The sequence below is a fragment of the Lycium ferocissimum genome, chromosome 4, assembly GCF_029784015.1.
Source record: "Lycium ferocissimum isolate CSIRO_LF1 chromosome 4, AGI_CSIRO_Lferr_CH_V1, whole genome shotgun sequence".
NCBI lineage: Eukaryota > Viridiplantae > Streptophyta > Magnoliopsida > Solanales > Solanaceae > Lycium > Lycium ferocissimum.
This window is the reverse complement of record NC_081345.1, coordinates 29,361,079-29,381,065: the sequence shown is the minus strand read 5'-3', so window position 1 is coordinate 29,381,065 and position 19,987 is coordinate 29,361,079. Positions and strand designations below refer to the sequence as shown.

Genomic DNA, 19,987 nt, shown 5'->3' with positions numbered 1-19,987 from the left:
CTATTCTTACACGTTAACTTACCAGACCTCCCTTTTTATTGATCATCATAGTACAAACTGCAAGGCATCTAATTGATCCCACAAACTGGCGGGCAAAGTTCTGGTGCTAATTTTGGTCGATTTCCAGTTATCATCTAAAAAACAACTAATTTATAAATCAATTTACCAAGATTCATTTCCATATCAGTTCAAGACTTTTAAATATATCCAATACGTTTGCTTTGCACATTGCAGTTAGGGAATAGAAAACAGTTGAGATAACTCAAAAACAGTTTGTTCTTCAAGTTGTTTGTGAACAATGACGCTATCCCCGAGACAAAAGACTTGTCACCCCAAAAAAGTGGATCTGTGAAGATCTTCCAAAGCATAATACTGCTTGCTCTTTCACTTGAATGCTTAAATATTTACGGAATCATGCAAGTACTTGCAATTATGCCCATAGTAGCATCTTCCTTGAGCATAAAACCGGCAAGGCCTCTTTTGTTCCTCTCGCTGTCCTTGAAACGGACGCTTTGCAGCTCCTGCATCACACCAACCATTCCTTGCTTGCCAGTTCTCAGTTCTTTGTGGAGATCTATAGTTCATATTTTGTGAATTACCATGTCCTCGCAATGCACTTCTACTAGTATCCCAATTTCCGTAACCTCCATCCTTGTAGCCCCTCCACTGTGGAATATTATGCGCATTAGAGTTGTGCATTCTTAATGGACTATTACTGTTCATGTTACCTCCATAGCTAGAGCCCCTCCACATTGGCATATGCGTATCTGAGTTATGCATTCTTAAGGGACTCTTTGAAGGATTAGAAGTGTAGCTTTCTCCGAAGCCTCGCTGCTCCCTGTAAGAACTTGGATCATAAAGGTTCACATTATTCAAAGGCTGCCTCTGATAAGGCCTTTCTTCTGGCCGATTTTCTCTAGAGAAGACATTTTCCGGTATGACGGTTGTATAATTTCTGCATTCCTTTTGTTCATCTTTTTGGCCGTTGTCCACCAATTCTACCTGAGGCTGATCTTTCTTGTTTACCGAGTTCACCGAGAGAGAATGCAGCAGTTTCCCTTTACTGTGCTCTGTGTTCTTTTGGTGTTGATGTGGCATCCTGCCTTTACTCTCAGCTTCTGTTTTCTTCTCCTTGTGGTCTGTGCTTACCCTGGGATAGGTAGACAAACAGTTGAAGAGAAAGTTCATTATAAGTATTCACTAAAATGATTCAATGTTAAAATCATGTGAAGTTGGTATAGTTCATATTCTACCAATTAACTTTCTAGAATGAACCAAAATCATCATGGTACCTATTTTCCTTTCGCATCTGTCGCATTTCTTTCTCTCGGACGCGTGTTCCCCTGTTAGACCGAGCAACAAATCCTCTGGCATGCTTCTCTGATAAAATCTTCTGCCTTTCTGCTTCATTGTCCCATTTCTTCAAATTCAGTTTAAGCTTAATTAGCATATGCCACATGAATAATGAGTGCAAGTAGTAGAAATTCTTAGTACTGTTCAGCAAACCTGTCGATATGTTTTTAATCTATAGAGGTTTCTTCCCTTAATGAGGAGAGGATGCAGTGGAGGCAGCGGTTTCTCCCCTTTACTCCACAATACCTCAACCTGACCAACAGTAAAAAGAGTCTTATATGAAACAAACAAGATGAAACGATGCAAGAAGTTTAAATACAAATAAAAAGAAGAAATGAAAACAGAAAAGTTTAAAGTCAAATAATTGATGTTTTCTACAAAGAACTTTAGTTGAAAATAACTTCTCATTCCTCTTCTTGTTCCCAAGAGTTCAATCTAAATTGATAAACGCTCACTGTAAAGGTATGTTGCTGTTTTTTAGCACCATAGCTCTCTTTGACAATCCGCCCTGCAACTATTCTTGTTCCGCAGGGAGGACCAGTAGCACTCCTGGATGCAATGTTGAACCTGATGAACCACAATCATAAACCTACTAAGTAAAAAACACACATACTACTGCCCGAATAATGTTTAAGATGGGAATTAAAGAGTACCATGCAAATGCATGACCTCTGCCACAAGCTTTACAGCCTTTAGGCGCATATTAGAGTAAAGAGCTTACATTTCATATACATTTTGTTCAAACGTAACAACATCCCCGGTACACGCGTCCCCTGCATAATACAGACATAAAAGTATAGATGAAAATGACAATGTCCAAAAATCTAATTCATTACTGAAACTATAATGTTGGATTCCAGGGTAAGAAGTAAACACTATGTTGGTTATGGTCACAGTGCCTTTTCAGCAGATACATAAACTTTGCCTTTGTTATGTTAAGTGGCTAATGATCATAGATTTTTGCTACAATAAAACTGTGGATCCACTTAAAATTATATCCATAGAGGGATATAGCAAATAAACTGTACCTTTGCAGTTCAATACAAAACTTGACGGGGGATACTTCTCCTCTCCACGACCATCAACGATACTGAAGTACAATAAATCTTGCTTTAGGTACAGAAGTTTTCACGATTAAAAAGCAAAGCTGAATATACTGAAATTGGGAAATTACTCAGTGTGCTCTTTAATGCGCTGAATAAGTGTATCTTTGCTACCCGTCAATCTCAGCCCGTGCTTCCTTAGGTAAACCTTGCATTGCTCAACTTTCAATTTCTCAATCTGACCAGCTGCCCCCAAAGTAAGTAGAAACCAATAAGCTCTCATATACAAATGAGAAAACAAAATCTTAAACAAGGATGCAATCATTGTAGTGTTGCGGAAAGTTGGAAGATGATCGATAGAGACAAAGTTTAGGCTGTAACGGTCACAGCAAAACCTTGTAAGTTCTAGAGCTAGCAATGTTGAAGAATTTTCCAGTTATCTCATCCTAAAGATTGCAAATTTACTCCTTTTTTTCTGAAAGAAAAAACCGCAGCATCATAGAAAAGGTTATTTGGCCCTACTATTTATGTACCAATGAAGACAAACTTTCATGAAAAACCATGTATGCAAGGGGTAGTGTCTTCATAAGTGTATACTTAAATAGTTCCTGACAAAAATTTATAACTTTCGTAAAAGCAGGGATTTTAGCTATTTATAAAGTTTATTCAACCAATAATCAAACACCCTCGAATTCGATCCCAGGAGTGGAAAAATCCATAAGGAGCTCTTCCTCCTTAATGGACGTGTAAGAATTTAAATTAGTCAGACCATTGAGTTTCGGATACTCTAAGATGGTTAGACAAGAACCAAAATTGAGATGGTCTTAACATTTTTAAGTTACCATATCAACATGTAAAAAAAGAATTATTGAAACCTTTGATTATCTTCTGAACAGTTTCATAACTCTTCTGATCTTTCTCATCAAGCTCTGGCACTATCTTGTCCTGCTCCTGCTCTCCCTCAACGCACTCCTCTAAAGCCTTAGAAACATTACGCCTACATCTCGAAACAATACGAAAAATCAACATCTGCATTTCTCATTGTCATCTTTTTGCAAAAAGACTAACAAGGGTGGCTGCCTTGGAGCAACGTTAAAGTTGTCTCCGTGTAACCTATAGGTCATGGCTTCGAGCCGTGGAAGCAGCCAAGGGTAGGCTGTCGGTCCTTTTTTGGCACCTGTTAAAGCAGGATGCTTTGTGTACCGGGCTGACCATCCTTTTTCTTGAAAACGGAAAAACTAATATGGGGTTTGAAGAATCAAGGGATTTACCTGGCAGACATATCCTTAGAAGCGTTCTTTTTAATGGACATTTTTGAAAGACTGGATCTTGTTTCCTCAAGAATGTCAAAAGTTGGGTCATCTTGTGAATCATCGGAATCATAATCACTTTCACTGTCTGATACATCGTACTGTTTCTCCCCTTCCATCTTTTGATTTCTTGATGATGCTATGCTTCAAGTTTTTTTTTTTTGGTTTCTTTTGCCCACGAAATTACCGTTCAAATAGGTTTTAACTTTGAAAAATATTACCGTTGTTGAGTGGATTGTTTTCCCAAAATTAGTACTACCATTTTTACTTGTTGATTGGACTGTTTTTTCGGGATTTCGAGCAACGATAAAGTTGGTATGGGCCTGAATTAAGCTTCGGATACCGTACTAGTTGCTCCCATTTTAGGCTCAACACCCAAGTGACTCACAATTGTATTTTCTTTAAATTCTTCTGTAAACATTTTTGAAAAAGAAAAAAATCGAACCAAAAGACACTTACTTCTAAAAGTTAAGAGGTTTATTAACTAAAATATCCTTAATTACGAGGGATTGTGAAACTATAACAAGCATTAAATTTTTTTCATTGAATTAACAATGTGTCAAAGGTAAAATTGAAAAAAAAAAAAAATACCTTCTTGATAGACTGAAATCTCAATTATTTTAGAGCTGTTATAAAATGATATTAAAAGTACACGACACAAGAAATATAGCCAAAGAAGTTGGGAGAGAGAGAGAGAGAGATTTTTATTGCTCATCTTCATACCTCCTATTTATAGGAGGAAAATGGTGGCAAAAAACATGATAATAGCTTGAAGGCCATGAAATGAACTTGGTGGCCAAGTAATTCATGGTTTTCAAGTATATTAAATGGATATCCATCACTAATATTAACAACACTCCCCCTTGGATGTCCATTAATAGATGATGTGCCTTGTTAAAACCTTATTAGGAAAAACCACATGAAAAAGTCTAATGAAGGAAAAAAAGAGTACACATATCTAGTAATACGCTTTGAGAGTCGCCTATTAAAAACCTTACCAAGAAAAACTCAATGGGACAAACTTTGGTTAAGGAAAAAAGTACAACACGTATTTCACTCCCCCTGAGGAAGACCAAAATTCAGATGTCGGAGTCTTCGCATTCCAATCTTGAATACCATCTTCTTAAGAGTTGAAGTTGGCAAAGATTTAGTGAACAAATCTGCAGGATTGTCACTCAAATGGATTTGTTGCACATCAATATCACCATTCTTGAAGATAATGTACTCCAATCTTGTATATCAACTTATCATATCTTGAGGTTGGTACTGTGTTTGTGATCAGATCTGTCAAACGACCTGGCTGATAATCTGTATCTTCATTCCTTAGATAGAGTTGCATCATCACCATATAATATTGTTAAAATTACGTCAAGTACATTCTTGACTTACTTCATAATCTATCTGATGTTATCATTATACGATTTGACTGTCATGTATAATAACATGGTTTAACAATAATCCTTCATGAGAAGAGATAACATATTTGGATCGAACTCTTATGTCGATCAGATGAATACCCTGTATATCCAAAACACTTGACAATATTTGTTAGGATAAACATATTCATGCCATACTTTCATTAGTAGTATGCAATTGATCTTATTTCAATATCTCCATGTAGGAGTAAATTATATCATGCTCGTAGTTATAGCAAGATATATAAGTGCCCATGCATCCATTCAATTTTCTTATTTCAATATATCGTACTTTTTGTAAACTCTTCAATTCAATTTTCTTATTTCAAATTCTTTCACGCCCGAACCATGGCACAGGCGTAATGGGCCTTGCTTGCGTAAACTCTGGCTTGTTGTCGGCAAGGGCATCAAACAATATTCAAATAAATCATGAAAATATAATTTGATTCTAAACCATCTCATAGCATGAAATATTATGAAGACATAATAGTAAGAATGACACTCTTTGAGGGTAAACATAGTATATTTGTACCATTCATCAATGAATATACATTAAGGCGATGATCCTCGCGAGCGCATGCTCACGAAAGTCAAGCGTTAGTACATTGAATTCATTTAATCCATTTAAGGATTATAAACAAGTTTCCCAAGAATTTGTAAAGTATAAAACTTCTTGTAACGTGGAATTATAGGTATTTTGAATCCTTCCGGAGAACACTTCATATAAATTTTAATAATAGCATGTAAGGATCAAACGTATAATGAAGGTGTTAAACTTGTGACAACTATCCTACGGTGGCAACGTAAATTGTCCCAAAAACATGACATGATAGTTCTAAAAACCCATGATGTAACCTTGTAATCATGATTTCACGAAATGACTTGTAATATGGTTTCATGAGATAACATGTCATACCAAACATGTTCTTGATTCGTAGTAGAAAACAATAGTTCATAAATATATAGATATATAATTTGACTTGAAAACATCTTTGTAACTCGCTAATTCATAAAATTTCATATAACATAATGCGAACACATGAGGAAGAATGCTTTAAGAGGGTTCCTAATAACGTAGGAAGATTAGAATACAATAACGAATATAGATACAAAAGTTCATGTGTATAAATACATAAATACGGCTACTGAATATGTCGGTTTTAATATAGTATCAAAGATATCGTCGACGATATATCATTTGGAAGTTCATACCTTAAATTTAGCGCAATTAGAGACATAACTATTCCCCCAATTCTTGATTCAATCTCGAGTTTAGTTAGGGTTTACCAAAATGTTGGGTCGAGGAGATACCAAAAGTAAGAAATCCAGGAGATGTTTAATCCTTTCATAAGATTTATGAAGTGTTATGTATAGTAAAAGCTCTTTCGAGCACAAATACATTGCACATCTCCCTTTTTCAAGGATTATTATATTTGAAACATATGCGACTTGGTCTACCATGCCTCCACCGCGCGCGCATGTTGTAGACTCCATCCTTCAGGGAATTCTAGGATCATACTCGAGGTCCGAGGAGTTAATGGTACGGGGTGTTACGGAAGTAAACATAGTATATTTGAAATAATTACATTAAGGCGATTTCGACAAAGCTTGATTCATTTTAATCCGCAAGTTTCCCAAGAATTTGTATATGCTTTAGGCATTTTGAATCCTTAGAGAAATTTTCATATAAATTTTGTCAAGTGATCGTGACAACTTCCATGATAAATTGTGACATCTTGATGTCCATATTTCACTTACCAAGATGCGTATTCTCTCCCTTTATTTCTATGTCAACATGCTTTACATATATCTCACAACATTATATTGTGGATAAATCCAAGATATCGTCGTGCATCATGGTATATCCATTAATCATATACCGCACATCAAACGACATAAATTTATGAAGTGTTAAATATCTAGAGCACATTCTCCGAAGGATTATTATATTTGAAGCGAACCAAATATGAGGGGTTAATTTGTCAAAATTTATTGATGGAGTATGAAATAATTGGGTCATAAATGCTTCTGTCGACTTGAATATGCAATATATCATATTTCTTAAGTCGCTATTCTCTCCCTTAATGTTAGTGACTATATCACCATTTTCTTTGGGAAAATCCAAGCATCATGGTATATCCATTAATCATATACCGCACATCAAACGCTATAAAAAATGAAAATATCTGGACCATGAACTCAAATATGAGGGTTAATTTGTCAAAATCTAATGCCAAACCGTCGTTGTATGAATATATCAACCGGACCTCAACATCTGAAGATTATCAAGATGAATTTTCTTAATTACATGATTACATGAAAATTGTGCTTCCAACTCAATTATTTGAGCAAGCAACTTCGTAAATGTCAAACTGCATGTTGACAATAAATGCACATGTGACTGTCTCATAGATGCATCTAGTTAGGACATCACATTGTAGGTGAGCGGGCCCACATTCCCCTTTTATATTTTTCAGAATTTCGGGGATTCAGTCCCAACATTAGCTGTTGTAATCAACTTATCATGAGAACAAGCAACACAAACAAATTCTTGAAGAATCTTCTAGTTCTTCAATATGTTTTTAATACTCAATTAGCACATCACGTTTATATCAGGATGATCAAAATGGTCTTGTCAACTGATAAAATTATTTGTACCCGTAAACTTCAAGTTTACCATGAAGAGTGCTATTTATTTTAATAAATTTTTGATTTACTATTGCATGAAATTGTATATCAATAAACTTCTGGTTTATCGTGGTATGTGATCTCATTATGCTCGGGTAACGTTTCACATGCGTATTTCTTACCCGTAGTAACTTGAAGATATTTAACATTCTGATCATTTGTAGTCTGAATATGATAACCATTTTTATTATTAGTAAACTTCAGATCTACTACAGTTTGTTTCCGAACGTAACAATTACGATCTCGGAAAAATGGTGCTATCACATATAACCTCTTCGAGAGACCTCAATTTATCTGCCATAATCAGATATTATTTGAACACTGCTGGTGTTGTGATACTTGTAGATAAACAATTAGTTCTTCTGGTGCCCTTGATTATTAGTTTGTACTACCAAATATTTTTTAGATACTTCTGGTATCACAAAAGAAAATTTGGTTAGACACTACTGGTGTCATGAAAGAAAATAGTAATCAAATGGAAACTTAAAGACAATATTCAACTACAAATTATGAAAATAAACGTTAAACAATAAACTTCAATATTTCAAATATATCCTTCAAGGAGATTAGCCATTAACATTTGAATATTTTGTATCAAAACGGCAATCGCATAGTAATCACATTCTTCGGGAAGAGATACATTAATGTTTATTTCCTTCAAGGAAATCAATAACAACCAACCATAATGTATTAATGTGGTTATAGGAGAAGCATTCTACTCTGCTTCCTTTTGCCTTAGAATGATACTTTAATATGTTTCGACGTACGACAAGTACGTGTTGCAATGTCTTAATCTCATACCACAAAAAATAACATGTATATTCCTTGTCTTTTATCTCTCCAGGAGATAGATTGTGGTATTTGTTCATTCACTTCGGGGAACGAAACCTGATTATCCAAATGGGCTGTATATCCGTCGATTCTTTCATTCGGGGAGTAAAGTTTCAGAGTTTTACAACTTCGGGAGTAAAGTTTAAAGTTTTACAACTTCGGGAGTAAAGTTTAAAGTTTTACTGCTTCGGGAGTAAAGTTTAAAGGTATAATACTTTGGGAGTAGTTTAAAGTTTTACTACTTCGGTAGTAAATTTCAATGTCTTACTGCTTCAGGAGTGAATTTAAAAATATTTACTAATTCAGGGGTAAATTTCAGAATTCTACTAATTCGGGAGTATATTTTAGAGTTGTACTACTTCAGGAGTAGAATTCAAAGCCTTACTACTTCAGGAGTAAAATTCATAGTCTTTACTACTTCTGGAGTAGAATTCGAATCTTACTATTTCGTGAATAAGAACAAAAGTTTTACTACTTGAGTGAAGTAGTCCAAAGTTTGCTACTCGAGGAGCAATTTTATGAGTTTAGTATTTCAGGAGAAAAGCATATAATATTCAGAATATTTCTTCTCAATTATTCTACCTCTTCTGGAGATGAATCATGGTATTTTCACAATCAAATACACGTTGATATTTATAGGCTTTACTATATAGCTATCACATTCACTTCAGAGAATGGATTTGTATTTGCAACATTTATCAAAAGTTTTCATTCTTCGGGAATAAAACATAATTATCTGAGCGTGCCTTAAGCATATCAAATCGTGATAGCTTATAACCTCTTTTAAGATAATGCTACTTCGGGAGCAAATTGAGGTATACATATTTAGTCCCAACAACAAGCCCATCAAAATACTCCCACTTCTGGTGGTTATAGACATAAATAAATTTCATTATATATAATGAAACTTACAAAATACTGCCACTTAATCTTACAAGTTTAACTGATTATAAATTATTTTACCTGTGTTTGCCGCCACTGCAGACGTTAGCCGCTTAACATAACAAGAGATACATGCCTCAAGAACCTTTCTTTATGCAATTCAGAGCTTAATAAATGTCCAAAAGTAGTAAGATTTTCAAGAAACGAAAAATGAATAATATCCATACATCTAATGTTTAAGCCATGAGAAATTAAAGATGGCTAAAGGCATGTGAAGAGAATCTTTGCAGATTCATTTACTCACCCGCAAGATTGAGAAATAAATACCACGGTTATGACTTTAAAGAAAACATACCTGGTAACGAAGAGTCAATCGGTAATGAAAAGAGACAACTTATTAATGGTGGCTAACACCCAACTAGTTTACGCACCAAATTCGTGATGTATGACAACTTTGTTATATTTTGTATTAGAGCCTCGTGCTGATAACGTGTTATAAAATAATATTAAAAGTACGCAGCTAAATATAGCCAAAGAAGCGGGGGGGGGGGGAGAGAGAGAGAAGTTTTATTTGCTCATCTTCAATTCATCAAATGGACCTCCTATTTATAGGAGGAAAATGGTGGCCAAAAACATGTTAATAGCTTGAAGGCCATGAAATGAACTTGGTGGCCAAGTAATTCATGGTTTTCAAGTATATTAAATGGATATCCATCTCTAATATTTACAACAAGACCAACTTTTAGAGGGTAAATCCTCAATTATTTTGGACCGGAGGGGTATTAATCAATAATTTGCGAAAAACCCTTTTAGATGCGCTACAACTTTTTCCTTTTTATATTTTATTTTGTTTATCGTGTTTTATATAACACATTACTATTTGGAGTATTGAACAATTTTTTGCTTTGACCATCTTTTCTAACTATTACGGTTTATAGTATCTTTTATGTAATTTGTAAAGATGTAAATTGCACTCCAATTAAAATGAATTGAAGTATCTATGTTCAAAGTCATGTAAATTTAAATGCTTTGACCCTCGTATTTTTTGCTGAATCAACTGAACATCCACTTCAAAAGACAGAATCATCAAAACCGACTGCAACTTCATTGACTGAATGAACTAATGAGGGATGTGTATACCGTTCTAGGCTCCTAGTGATCGTAAACCGTTCATATAAATTGTGATGAGGAAGTATAGTGTTCTTTCAGCGTGGGTGAGCCCGCTTGCAGGAGTTTCCATCTTATGTGAGTTCATATTACCTGTAAAAGATTAGAGGCGCCAGTTGGCTCATTTTATTTTGGCTCAAATGTTTTATTTTTAATCAATCTCCTCCATCTCATACAATAGTCAGTATTTTACAAAACAGAGGAGAAACTATCTCCATGTACCTACTTAGAAAGGAACAACCTCCATTCTATGTGATAAGTAGGCTTTCTAATCAGCTCTCAAAAAATCAAATCAAAGTACATCAAAATTATAAATTCTAGACATGCATCTCTCCATAGAGAAGGAATTCCTAAGTGTCTTCCTTCTAAATGAGGGAAAATGAAATTTGTCCATTCTCAATTCACCTTTAGCATATTTAGGAAGCACGTTGCAAATTGCAATCATTTATCAGTCTTTTCTCTACACACTGGTGCCGGTTGGCTAATATGTCTGCAACCTTGTTCCCTTCCTTAAAGCAATGTTGAATACTCCAAGTGTCAAAACTAGCAGTATGCCATTGGCTCAACTTGATTACATCAATTTCAATCAAAGTTTATCTCGTAATTTTGCTCACTCGTTATATTTTGTACATTCCAGCTAAAGACACATATTCAGTCTTCAGAATGGAAAGTTTGCACTGGCATGTTTAGGAATTCGTAGACGTTTGACGCAGCATGTTGGAGTCTGTAAAAGTTACTTTTCATCTCATATAATAGGAGCACCTTCATGTCCACACTGAAAATCAAGTTGAGTTTATCACATCGGGCTATTATTCCTTTCTCATTAAGCTGTTAATGTTAGGCCCTATGGTTCATCAAGCTCATTTATGCCATTTTCCTCCACTCTCATCGATGAAGCCATGAATTATTTCATTAGCACAGAGTTCATGGCTTCAGCCTTCAATTATGAGCTTGGAGGAAGAATAGCATAATGAGCTTAATAAAACAAAGGTCCTATAATCCCTGAGTTCATGGAATAGCTATGTATTGAGTAGAAGGAATAGTCTGCAAATATTTGTTTTCGAAATTGTCCGAGGACCTTCCCAATAAACAGACAAGTAATATTGGTAGATGATCAAAAGCTATTGATTCTCAAGGTTTTCTAATCTTGAACTAAATTAGCTATAGATTTAAAAGCTGTGACGGTCAGCGCATTTGCCAATAGATGTATAATGAACGGCAGGCGATTTCTAGACTCACAGAAAAAAACAATAAGGTGACCTTTTAGAGCCTTTTGCCATGACATCCCAATAATGTCTTCAACAAGACTTCCTCAAATCCACATGCAATTACCACAATCATAAAGATAAACAAGATCAAATTTACACCACCGAACGATTAGTGGATATGATACTCCAAATATCATTTATGACTTTGCTTCAACAACTCTCTTCCTCTTTCCAACAGAAACACCAGAATGAATCCATATCCATTGAGCTCTTTCATTCTTCAAGACATTAATTATTGAGATGGAAAGAACCTCTTTATATTCAGAACTCATGTTCATGCATTCTAAAACAAATCAAAATATTAAACAATGAAGCCTCCACTATAATTTACAGCATTTACTAAAGTAGCTAATCGTCATTTCAGAACTACAAATACATATAGGAGGCAGTTTTGTGGTTGAGTAATTCATATTAATATCATTTCTCATGTAGTGACATTGGGTCATCGTGGTTCACGTCCTCTGTTTTATGTTATCAAACTGACATGGCTCAAGTCGCAAATCGTCCAAGGAAAACGAACACCACTGGACCAACATCTTTGCTGAGCTGTACATTTGATGGCACCATCACCAAATCTTATTTTTGGCCCAGAAGAGGAGACTAACAACTCCAATGACAATAGCAACAGGAGCCCATTTCCGTATCAGAGCCTTGAGTCATGAAGAAATGAATCAGTCATTTTAGCAATTTCCAGTCCAAGACTAAATGCATGTCCATAACAAGAAAAAGAGAGACAGAATGCCCATTGGATACCCACGGTTGCTTATTTTCATCCCTGTCTGGGTTTAAGAACAAGGAGTGAGTCTTTGCAATCATATTGATTTGTCCTAGCCTAAACACAAGTGGTCCTGCCAACAACTAATCCTAGTGAAAGTAATGCAACTGGCAAGAATTGAATGTGTTCAATGATTATGTATCACACCTTTCCATGCCTATACTATCCAAGTTTTCTCTTCAAGAAAAGAAAACATTCTTCACACTATCAGCAGAACCAGTCAAGCACTATAATCTTCAATAAGGTATGATACATGGAAGTTCTAAATGCCAATGAGCATGAAATTACAACCACCACACAAGAATGTAAGTACATCTTGAAAATCCAATGAAACTAACCTGACGATTTAAATCTTTCGCTTTATCAGCATATATGCGGGATTCTGATGTCAAGCGGCTGGACATCTGACTGACCTCTGCAGAATTTGATGTTTAAACAATCTAGTCATTAACCGAGAACAAAGTTATATCATATATAAGGCAATGCATAAGGAGGGTGAAATTAGAAGGACAACCATATTAGAGTATAAACTGCAGATCTATATCAAAGCTATGAGTCAGCAGTGGTTGGAAAATTCATAATGCAACAAAATGTCACAAACTGATGCAGCATTTAATTTTATCTATGCACAGGTAGAAGCTGCCAGCATAGATTGTCTCGTCATTAGAGCCAAAATCTACTTTTTCTTGGTGCGGACATAAAGACTTTTGAGATAATATCTCATCTCACAAGTACCACATGTTACACTTCCGACTCATACAACAAAAGAGGCTTACAAGTGCATAGTTGCCACCAGCTTCTAGTAAGTAGATCATCTTTATATGCTTACATGCACTAGATGACACTAAGTTTCTCTAGGTACTAGGAAGCTCAATTCTGACCTAAGCAATCCTAAATAAAAACTTATGCCTTGTTTCTTAATCTGTATGGGGTGTGTGGGACAGAGAGAGTTGGAGAATTCCATCTCCTATTCTAGAATTCAACAGGCAGCATGAACGAAACCAACCATTTCTTCGTTTTCACTTCATTTTAAAGTAATTTACATTCAAACAAAAGGAAGGTTATTTTCCATCTTCCACATGGCACACCACATGCTGCATACAGGAATATAACCCAAAACATTCAAGGTTTCTTAGAGGAAAAAGGGGGAAATATTTTATCCAATCATACCCCGCAACATGGAAATTTTATTATAGAAGAAATGAATGAGAACACAAATTCAACCCTTTCTAGGAGCTCATGAGAAGAGAATATAAAGAAATCAACAGTTATACATATCAGAGTATACCAAAGTCAGCAGCTATAAACTTAGATCAGGTAAATACAGATTTCAAAAGGCAAAAAGCACAAAATGTGAATTTAATAAAACATTATTTTGAGAAGAAATGAAAACAAGTAACTAACGTATATAACCTTATTGTCTATAATTAATTTAAAATAAAACCCAGAGTTAAATCAATCAACCATTCCTCAATCCTAAAAACTTAGCACATCAACAACAACAACAAAACATACCCAGTATATCCAACCAGGTGGGGTCCGGGGAGGGTAGAGTGTACGCAGACCTTACCCCTACCTTTTGACAGGTAGAAAGATTGTTTCTGATAGACCCCCGACTCAAGGAGAGATGAAAAAGCATCAGTAATAATAAACAGTAATAACAAGCCGTGATAGCAGCAAGAAAATAGGACAACGTAGTAAAAGAAACAATCAGATAGTGCTAGAGATAAGAACAAGCAATCCAAAACAGTATAAAAAGGCATGGCAAAATACTATAGAAAAACAAGGACCTACAAGAGTAATACTACGACTACTAGTATGCAAGGATAAGTAAGACAACACTCAACTACTTACTAACCCTCTACCCTACTTTGCGTCCTCCATCACCTCCTATCTAAAGTCCTGCGCCATGTCCCGTGGAATCACCTCTTTCCAATACTTCTTCGGCTTACCTCTGCCTCTCCTGAAACCGTCCATAGCCAACTTCTCACACCTCTGCACAGGGGCATCTGTGCATCTCCTCTGCACATGTCCGAACCATCTCAGCCTCGTTTCCCACATCTTATACTCCACCAAAGCCACTCCCACTCTGTCCCGGATATCTTCATTTCTAATCTTATCACTCCTAGTATGCCTACGCATCTATCGCAAAGATCCTCATTTCTGCAACTTTCATCTTCTGAATGTGAGAGTTCTTGACTGGCCAACACTCCGCCATAATTCGTCAAACCACCACTTTGTAGAACTTGCCTTTAAGTTTTGGTGGCACCTTCCTATCACACAAGACACGGGATGCAAGTCTCCATTTCAATCACCCTGCCCCAATACGATGTGTGACATCATAGTCGATATCTCCATTATCTTGGATAATAGACCCAAGATATTTGAAACTCCTTTCATGTTTAATGACCTGGGTACCCAGCCTCACTTCTAGACTGGCCTATTAAAATTAAATTTCTCAAACAAAAGAAGAAGAGATAGCAATGAAGAAAAAGAAGCAGCTTGTCAAAGCGCAGGTAAGAAGAAGAAGGGCATAATGATGTGAACATATTTCATAATCAGTATGCTTTCTTCTACTTCTTTTGTCCTTCACAGTAATTTGAACCCAAAGAACCAAATGATCAACTTCAATAATGAATAGGGCCTGATCAAACAGTTGTACAGCAAATTAGACAGAACACACCCAACCAATGATGTGAACAGATGCCCTAATCAGTATGCTTTTGTCTAGCCCTTTAGTCCTTCTCATTGATTTGGACAACCCTAAGAACCAATTGATCAATTTCAACAATATGTTGACTGATCCAACAGTTCTACCGCAAATTGATAGAACTCACAGATCCAATCTATACTTGCCTCAAGCACCGTACAATTAATCACATGAAATGCTCACTTCATTTAGTTTGCTTAGCTCTTGCACATAAAAGCGCTAAGGCCTAACTCCCTTCTCTCACATTATATCAGATTTGGGCCCTTTTATAAACACCATAGCTAACAATGATTACTAAATCATTTAATTTTCCTCTTTATATGGAAATAGTTATGCTGACATGTCTTCCCATTCATCTGCTTTGGCATAGAAAAGATTTTGTGCATAAGAGTTTCAGTGACCATCTAAGGAGTACTTCAATCAATCAATTAATCAATAATGCCTCAATCACAAGCTAGTCTGGGCACCATTTAAGAAGTACTAGACATTTTAATTATCTTCACCAGCTCAGAAGGAAATTTTGAAAGATATCCAACTTTTAGAATCTGGACAAGCTATTAAGCAAATTAAAAAGAACTATCATTAACTAATAATTGAGGAGAGAAAATAAACTGACTTAGATATGGACAGCGTAGAAGTCTTTTGGAAATTAGCAACTTTGCAGATATCTAGAGGATGAACGAGGAATGATGAGATGGGGTTTAGAAGCTTTGCAAAATTTTTAATGATAAAGAGTTCACGAAAATGTTGGAATGAGAGACTTACGGTCCAATTTTTCACCAACACCAAGAACTTCTTGTACATTTCGAGTCATTATCTGATGAACTTCATAAAGTTCATCATTCAACTTTGCAACATTGCGTTGAGTTCTGGTATCCTGGTACAGTTTCTTCGTCTTCTGTATGAATGTATCTTTTTAAAATAGGGAAAATTATATATTGGAAGAATAGAAAATTAGTATATTACACAAGGAAATTGGAAAAGGACAGTGTAAAGGTAAGTGCTTACCAAATTTGATAAAAGCATATGGTCTAGCAGCAGTTTCAATTTGATTCCCATTGACACGCTCAAACTCATTTTTTAAGTCTTCCAGGTACTGAAAGGCAAGTTTCTTTGGATAAGAGCGATCACACATAGTCAGATAACAAACGTGTCCTTCAATTATATAACTGAGAACTTGGGTTAAGAGAACAGTAGATTCACGATTCCCATAAGGTACATTTTCAAGTGGGTTGAAAGGATGCATAGTAGCCAGCTAGTTGTTATATAGAAAGTAAGCAAATAAAATAGCAGTAGCAATAGAGGAACTTGGAAAGTCACAACCCAAATCGTCCCCAAAGATTTCACATTCTGATGGTCATAAATTTTAACGATAAACTTGGTGCTATTTATAATTCCCTTGGTCATTTTCTTTTGGGTATTGTAAATCCCAACCCCTAAATTCCTCCTGTACAGGTGACAAACAGTGGTTTCGACAGTGCTCGCTTAATGACTTGAACCTCCAAGCTCATGATTAAAGCTGGCGGCTTTTTCCACTCGACTATCCCTCCCTTGTCCTTGGTGTTATCCATAAATCTAGGGAAAGATGAGAAATAAAGTGCAAGTGGAAAAGCTACTAAGCAGACCAAAGTAATGGATGTGCATAAACTATACCGACCAATTTTTTTTGTTCCTTTTGTTGGTTTTATTTTTAACTGCCTCATCCATATTTATCACCATCTATACATCCAAAATAGAATTTCACTTATTAAAACCATTAAGCTGGAGGAAACCTCATTAGTTCTGCGTACCTTGATCCTACTTGTCCCTGAAATTCGCAACACTAAGAACTGCAGCATCCATCAGAGAGTTTTTTTTGAATCACAAAAATGAACGAAAATATAGATTTTACTTTTTTGATAGGCATCCTAAATGGAATCTTCAAATTGAAAACCTCCGTAGACTGGTTTCCACATATGATCGCAATGATGACTCATTATAAGTCAGCAGAAGAGCAAAGGGCTCCTGAATGTTCATGAAATTTCTAACAACCCTTGCCCCCGCCCCGAAACCAAAAGAAGAAACTCACCAAGTTCGTAAGAAAGATCTGAATTCGCTCTATCCTTGAGAGGAATCATAGTTTGAGCATAGGTAACACATAGAAGCTATTTGGAAAAGATCAGTAAGTGCATGAACTTACCTTGCGGCCTTGTTGAACAACGAAGTTATTGCTAATTATTTACAGAAATTTCCATGTAGCATCCAAAGAGATGTAAATAGTACCGTGAAAATAGGAATAAAAATTATATGGAAACAATAAAAGGATACTGGAAAATGTAAGGTCCAGTTTCAACGGACATCCTTGATGCCTCATTATGGCCCATAGAGAGGTTCTTGAATAAGGACTTGACTTGCTGTTTGTAGAAATCTGCATCTGGAACATCACGGCTATCATCCAGCCCCTCAGCTAATGGAAGCCCATCAGTTACACGAGCAATCATAGTCAACTTCACCATCTTCCTTAGCCAGGCACACAACTACAAGCAACCACAAAAAGGCAAGAATTTAACCTACATATTCTGAAGTCAGAGAAGCTACAAATTTTCCATCCTTTTCGGCTGCTAATTCCAAGACCTTGGACCAAGTCTTTATTGGACAAAAAGTTCCTAATTTTCATGCATGCTCAAAGAGTTTTCAGTTTCCCTACTTAAGTGTGTATATGAGTGAGAGGGTGAGAGAGACAGAGAGAGCATCTTTATTAAACAAGAGTTTATCTCAAAGTATGTCCTCTACACAGTATCCCTTTTGAACGCATATTCTGAAGTTTTTTAGTATATTTATCTTGTTTGATAATTGTTCTGAGATCTAATATTGCCTTTAAGCATAATGTTCCAGAAAATCATATGCTTGCACCAAGTGTGGCATTCAAAATTTGTAAAGGATGTAGGACTTCCTTAAATCACTACTATTAAACATACAAGTTCTTCAGTGCAAGAAAGAATCGTAGGAAAAAGAAGCAACTCCAAGAGAGATGAATCCAAGTGCTAGAGTAATATAGCTTCACATCATGAGTAGAAAACTTGATCCTGGTAAGGAAAGGAGGGAAAAGTATTGCATCAATTAGAGCCATTCAAACGTGAAGAATACAATAGCACAAAAACGTCCTTCAATCAATTTAGGACTACGCATCTTTAGAATCAAACAGCTTCTGCAGTCTAGCCATTTTCTAGTGATATCATCTCAATATAACACAGGCCCGCAAATGATATTAACTTAAGCATTATGCCCTGGTCAATGCAAAAGTTCGCTACCTTACCTATTCAATAAACATAAACTGCAATGCCTTATTTTCAAGTAGCCGATTTCAATAAACAAATTCAGAAGGACCCATTGGTCCATCCAATGTTGAAGTTCTTAGAGGTCTTCATAGAAAAGATTCTTCCGACAACGTCTTCCCCTTGAACTTTTCTCTAAGAAATGTTCAATCAATCAACTATGTCTCAATCCAAAATAGCCGGAGCCCGACGATGAATTTGTCGAATATGCCATTCAGCTCAATTTATGTGCATTTCATTGTAGCACTAAATGATTTGGGCAATATTAGGATAAATTTTCGTTTTGGTAACTCTTAGACTGACTTCACAGAATTTGCATACTAGCATATACAATATAACTGAACAGAACATATGAAATCTGAGCTACAATCCAATTTTAAAAGTAATGTCGCGAATATTCATCCTAGACAAAATTAAGGTAACCTAAACGTACTGCGGGAATTGCATGAGAACACAACAGGCAAACAATCACATTTACATAAATAAATTAAAAGAGTTATCTGGCATACGTGTCGGTGCGCCCTTTATTTGTTGATCTATTGTACTTCCGACCTTCGATTTTACTTCTCTGGTAAACTGCGATCAGTTACAGGGAAATGAAGGTGGGTTTGATAGTTGTAATGAAGGGGGATTGGATTCAGGGAATCGGGTAAATACCCTTCTTCACAAGTAAAGACTTCGTCCTTTGGATTTTAGTACTTACTACTCTTTTAATTTGAATTGATATTTCCACCACTAATTTCACTACGTTTTTGTTCAGCAGCCGTTTCGACGTGACACAAAATCATTAGCTTTTGGATGAAATCCCAAATCATCTAAAAGGATATGATTTGGGATTTGAAATCGTGATTTCAAAAAATATAAACCTAAAATTTGACTCATGCTTTATTTTTGAAAAAAGACCATAATAAGTTAATAGATATATTTACCAATCGGAAAATGCATGCTCTACAAGAGATTGCTTTACCATGTGAGGATTATATTAAAGAGTAGTTACATTACCATTCATGTTAAATTTTTCTTTTTATTGAACTAAAGTTTGATCAATTAATGTTATATTTTTTAGAAAGGCATTCAAGTAGCGTATTAATTTTATTATGAACTATGATTTATTCATTTGGTAAGATTGTATAAGAATTAGGAAAATTTTGATGGTTTTCATAACTTGTGGGGTTTTTATGTTTATAAAAAAAACTGTAACTTAAGAAATTCAAATTGCATATCTAAACAT

General features: G+C 35.6%; 2 protein-coding genes across 3 annotated transcripts; both read right to left on the bottom strand.

Annotated features, from left to right (window-relative positions):
* Nucleotides 1–162: 162 nt before the first annotated feature.
* LOC132052174 (zinc finger CCCH domain-containing protein 62-like) lies at nt 163–4,048 on the bottom strand. Its single transcript, XM_059443569.1, has 9 exons — nt 3,668–4,048; nt 3,272–3,393; nt 2,528–2,642; nt 2,382–2,443; nt 2,075–2,126; nt 1,809–1,920; nt 1,507–1,605; nt 1,293–1,420; nt 163–1,150 (listed from the first exon to the last, which is right to left on the bottom strand). The coding sequence occupies exons 1-9, from the start codon at nt 3,823–3,825 to the stop codon at nt 397–399; spliced, it is 1,602 nt and encodes a 533-aa protein (XP_059299552.1). The 5' UTR covers nt 3,826–4,048; the 3' UTR covers nt 163–396.
* Nucleotides 4,049–12,361: 8,313 nt separating this feature from the next.
* On the bottom strand, nt 12,362–18,756 carry LOC132052173 (25.3 kDa vesicle transport protein SEC22-1). Of its 2 annotated transcripts, XR_009413958.1 has the most exons (7): nt 18,738–18,756; nt 17,750–17,958; nt 16,451–16,611; nt 16,208–16,354; nt 13,071–13,147; nt 12,715–12,909; nt 12,362–12,607 (listed from the first exon to the last, which is right to left on the bottom strand). XR_009413958.1 is itself a non-coding variant. In XM_059443568.1 (6 exons), exons 2-6 carry the CDS (start codon nt 17,935–17,937, stop codon nt 12,524–12,526), a joined length of 657 nt encoding a protein of 218 aa, XP_059299551.1. In that variant the 5' UTR covers nt 17,938–17,958; nt 18,738–18,756; the 3' UTR covers nt 12,362–12,523. The 2 variants fall into 2 exon arrangements, 1 of the variants encoding a protein (XP_059299551.1); XM_059443568.1 differs by lacking the exon at nt 12,715–12,909.
* Between the last annotated feature and the right edge of the window lie 1,231 nt (nt 18,757–19,987).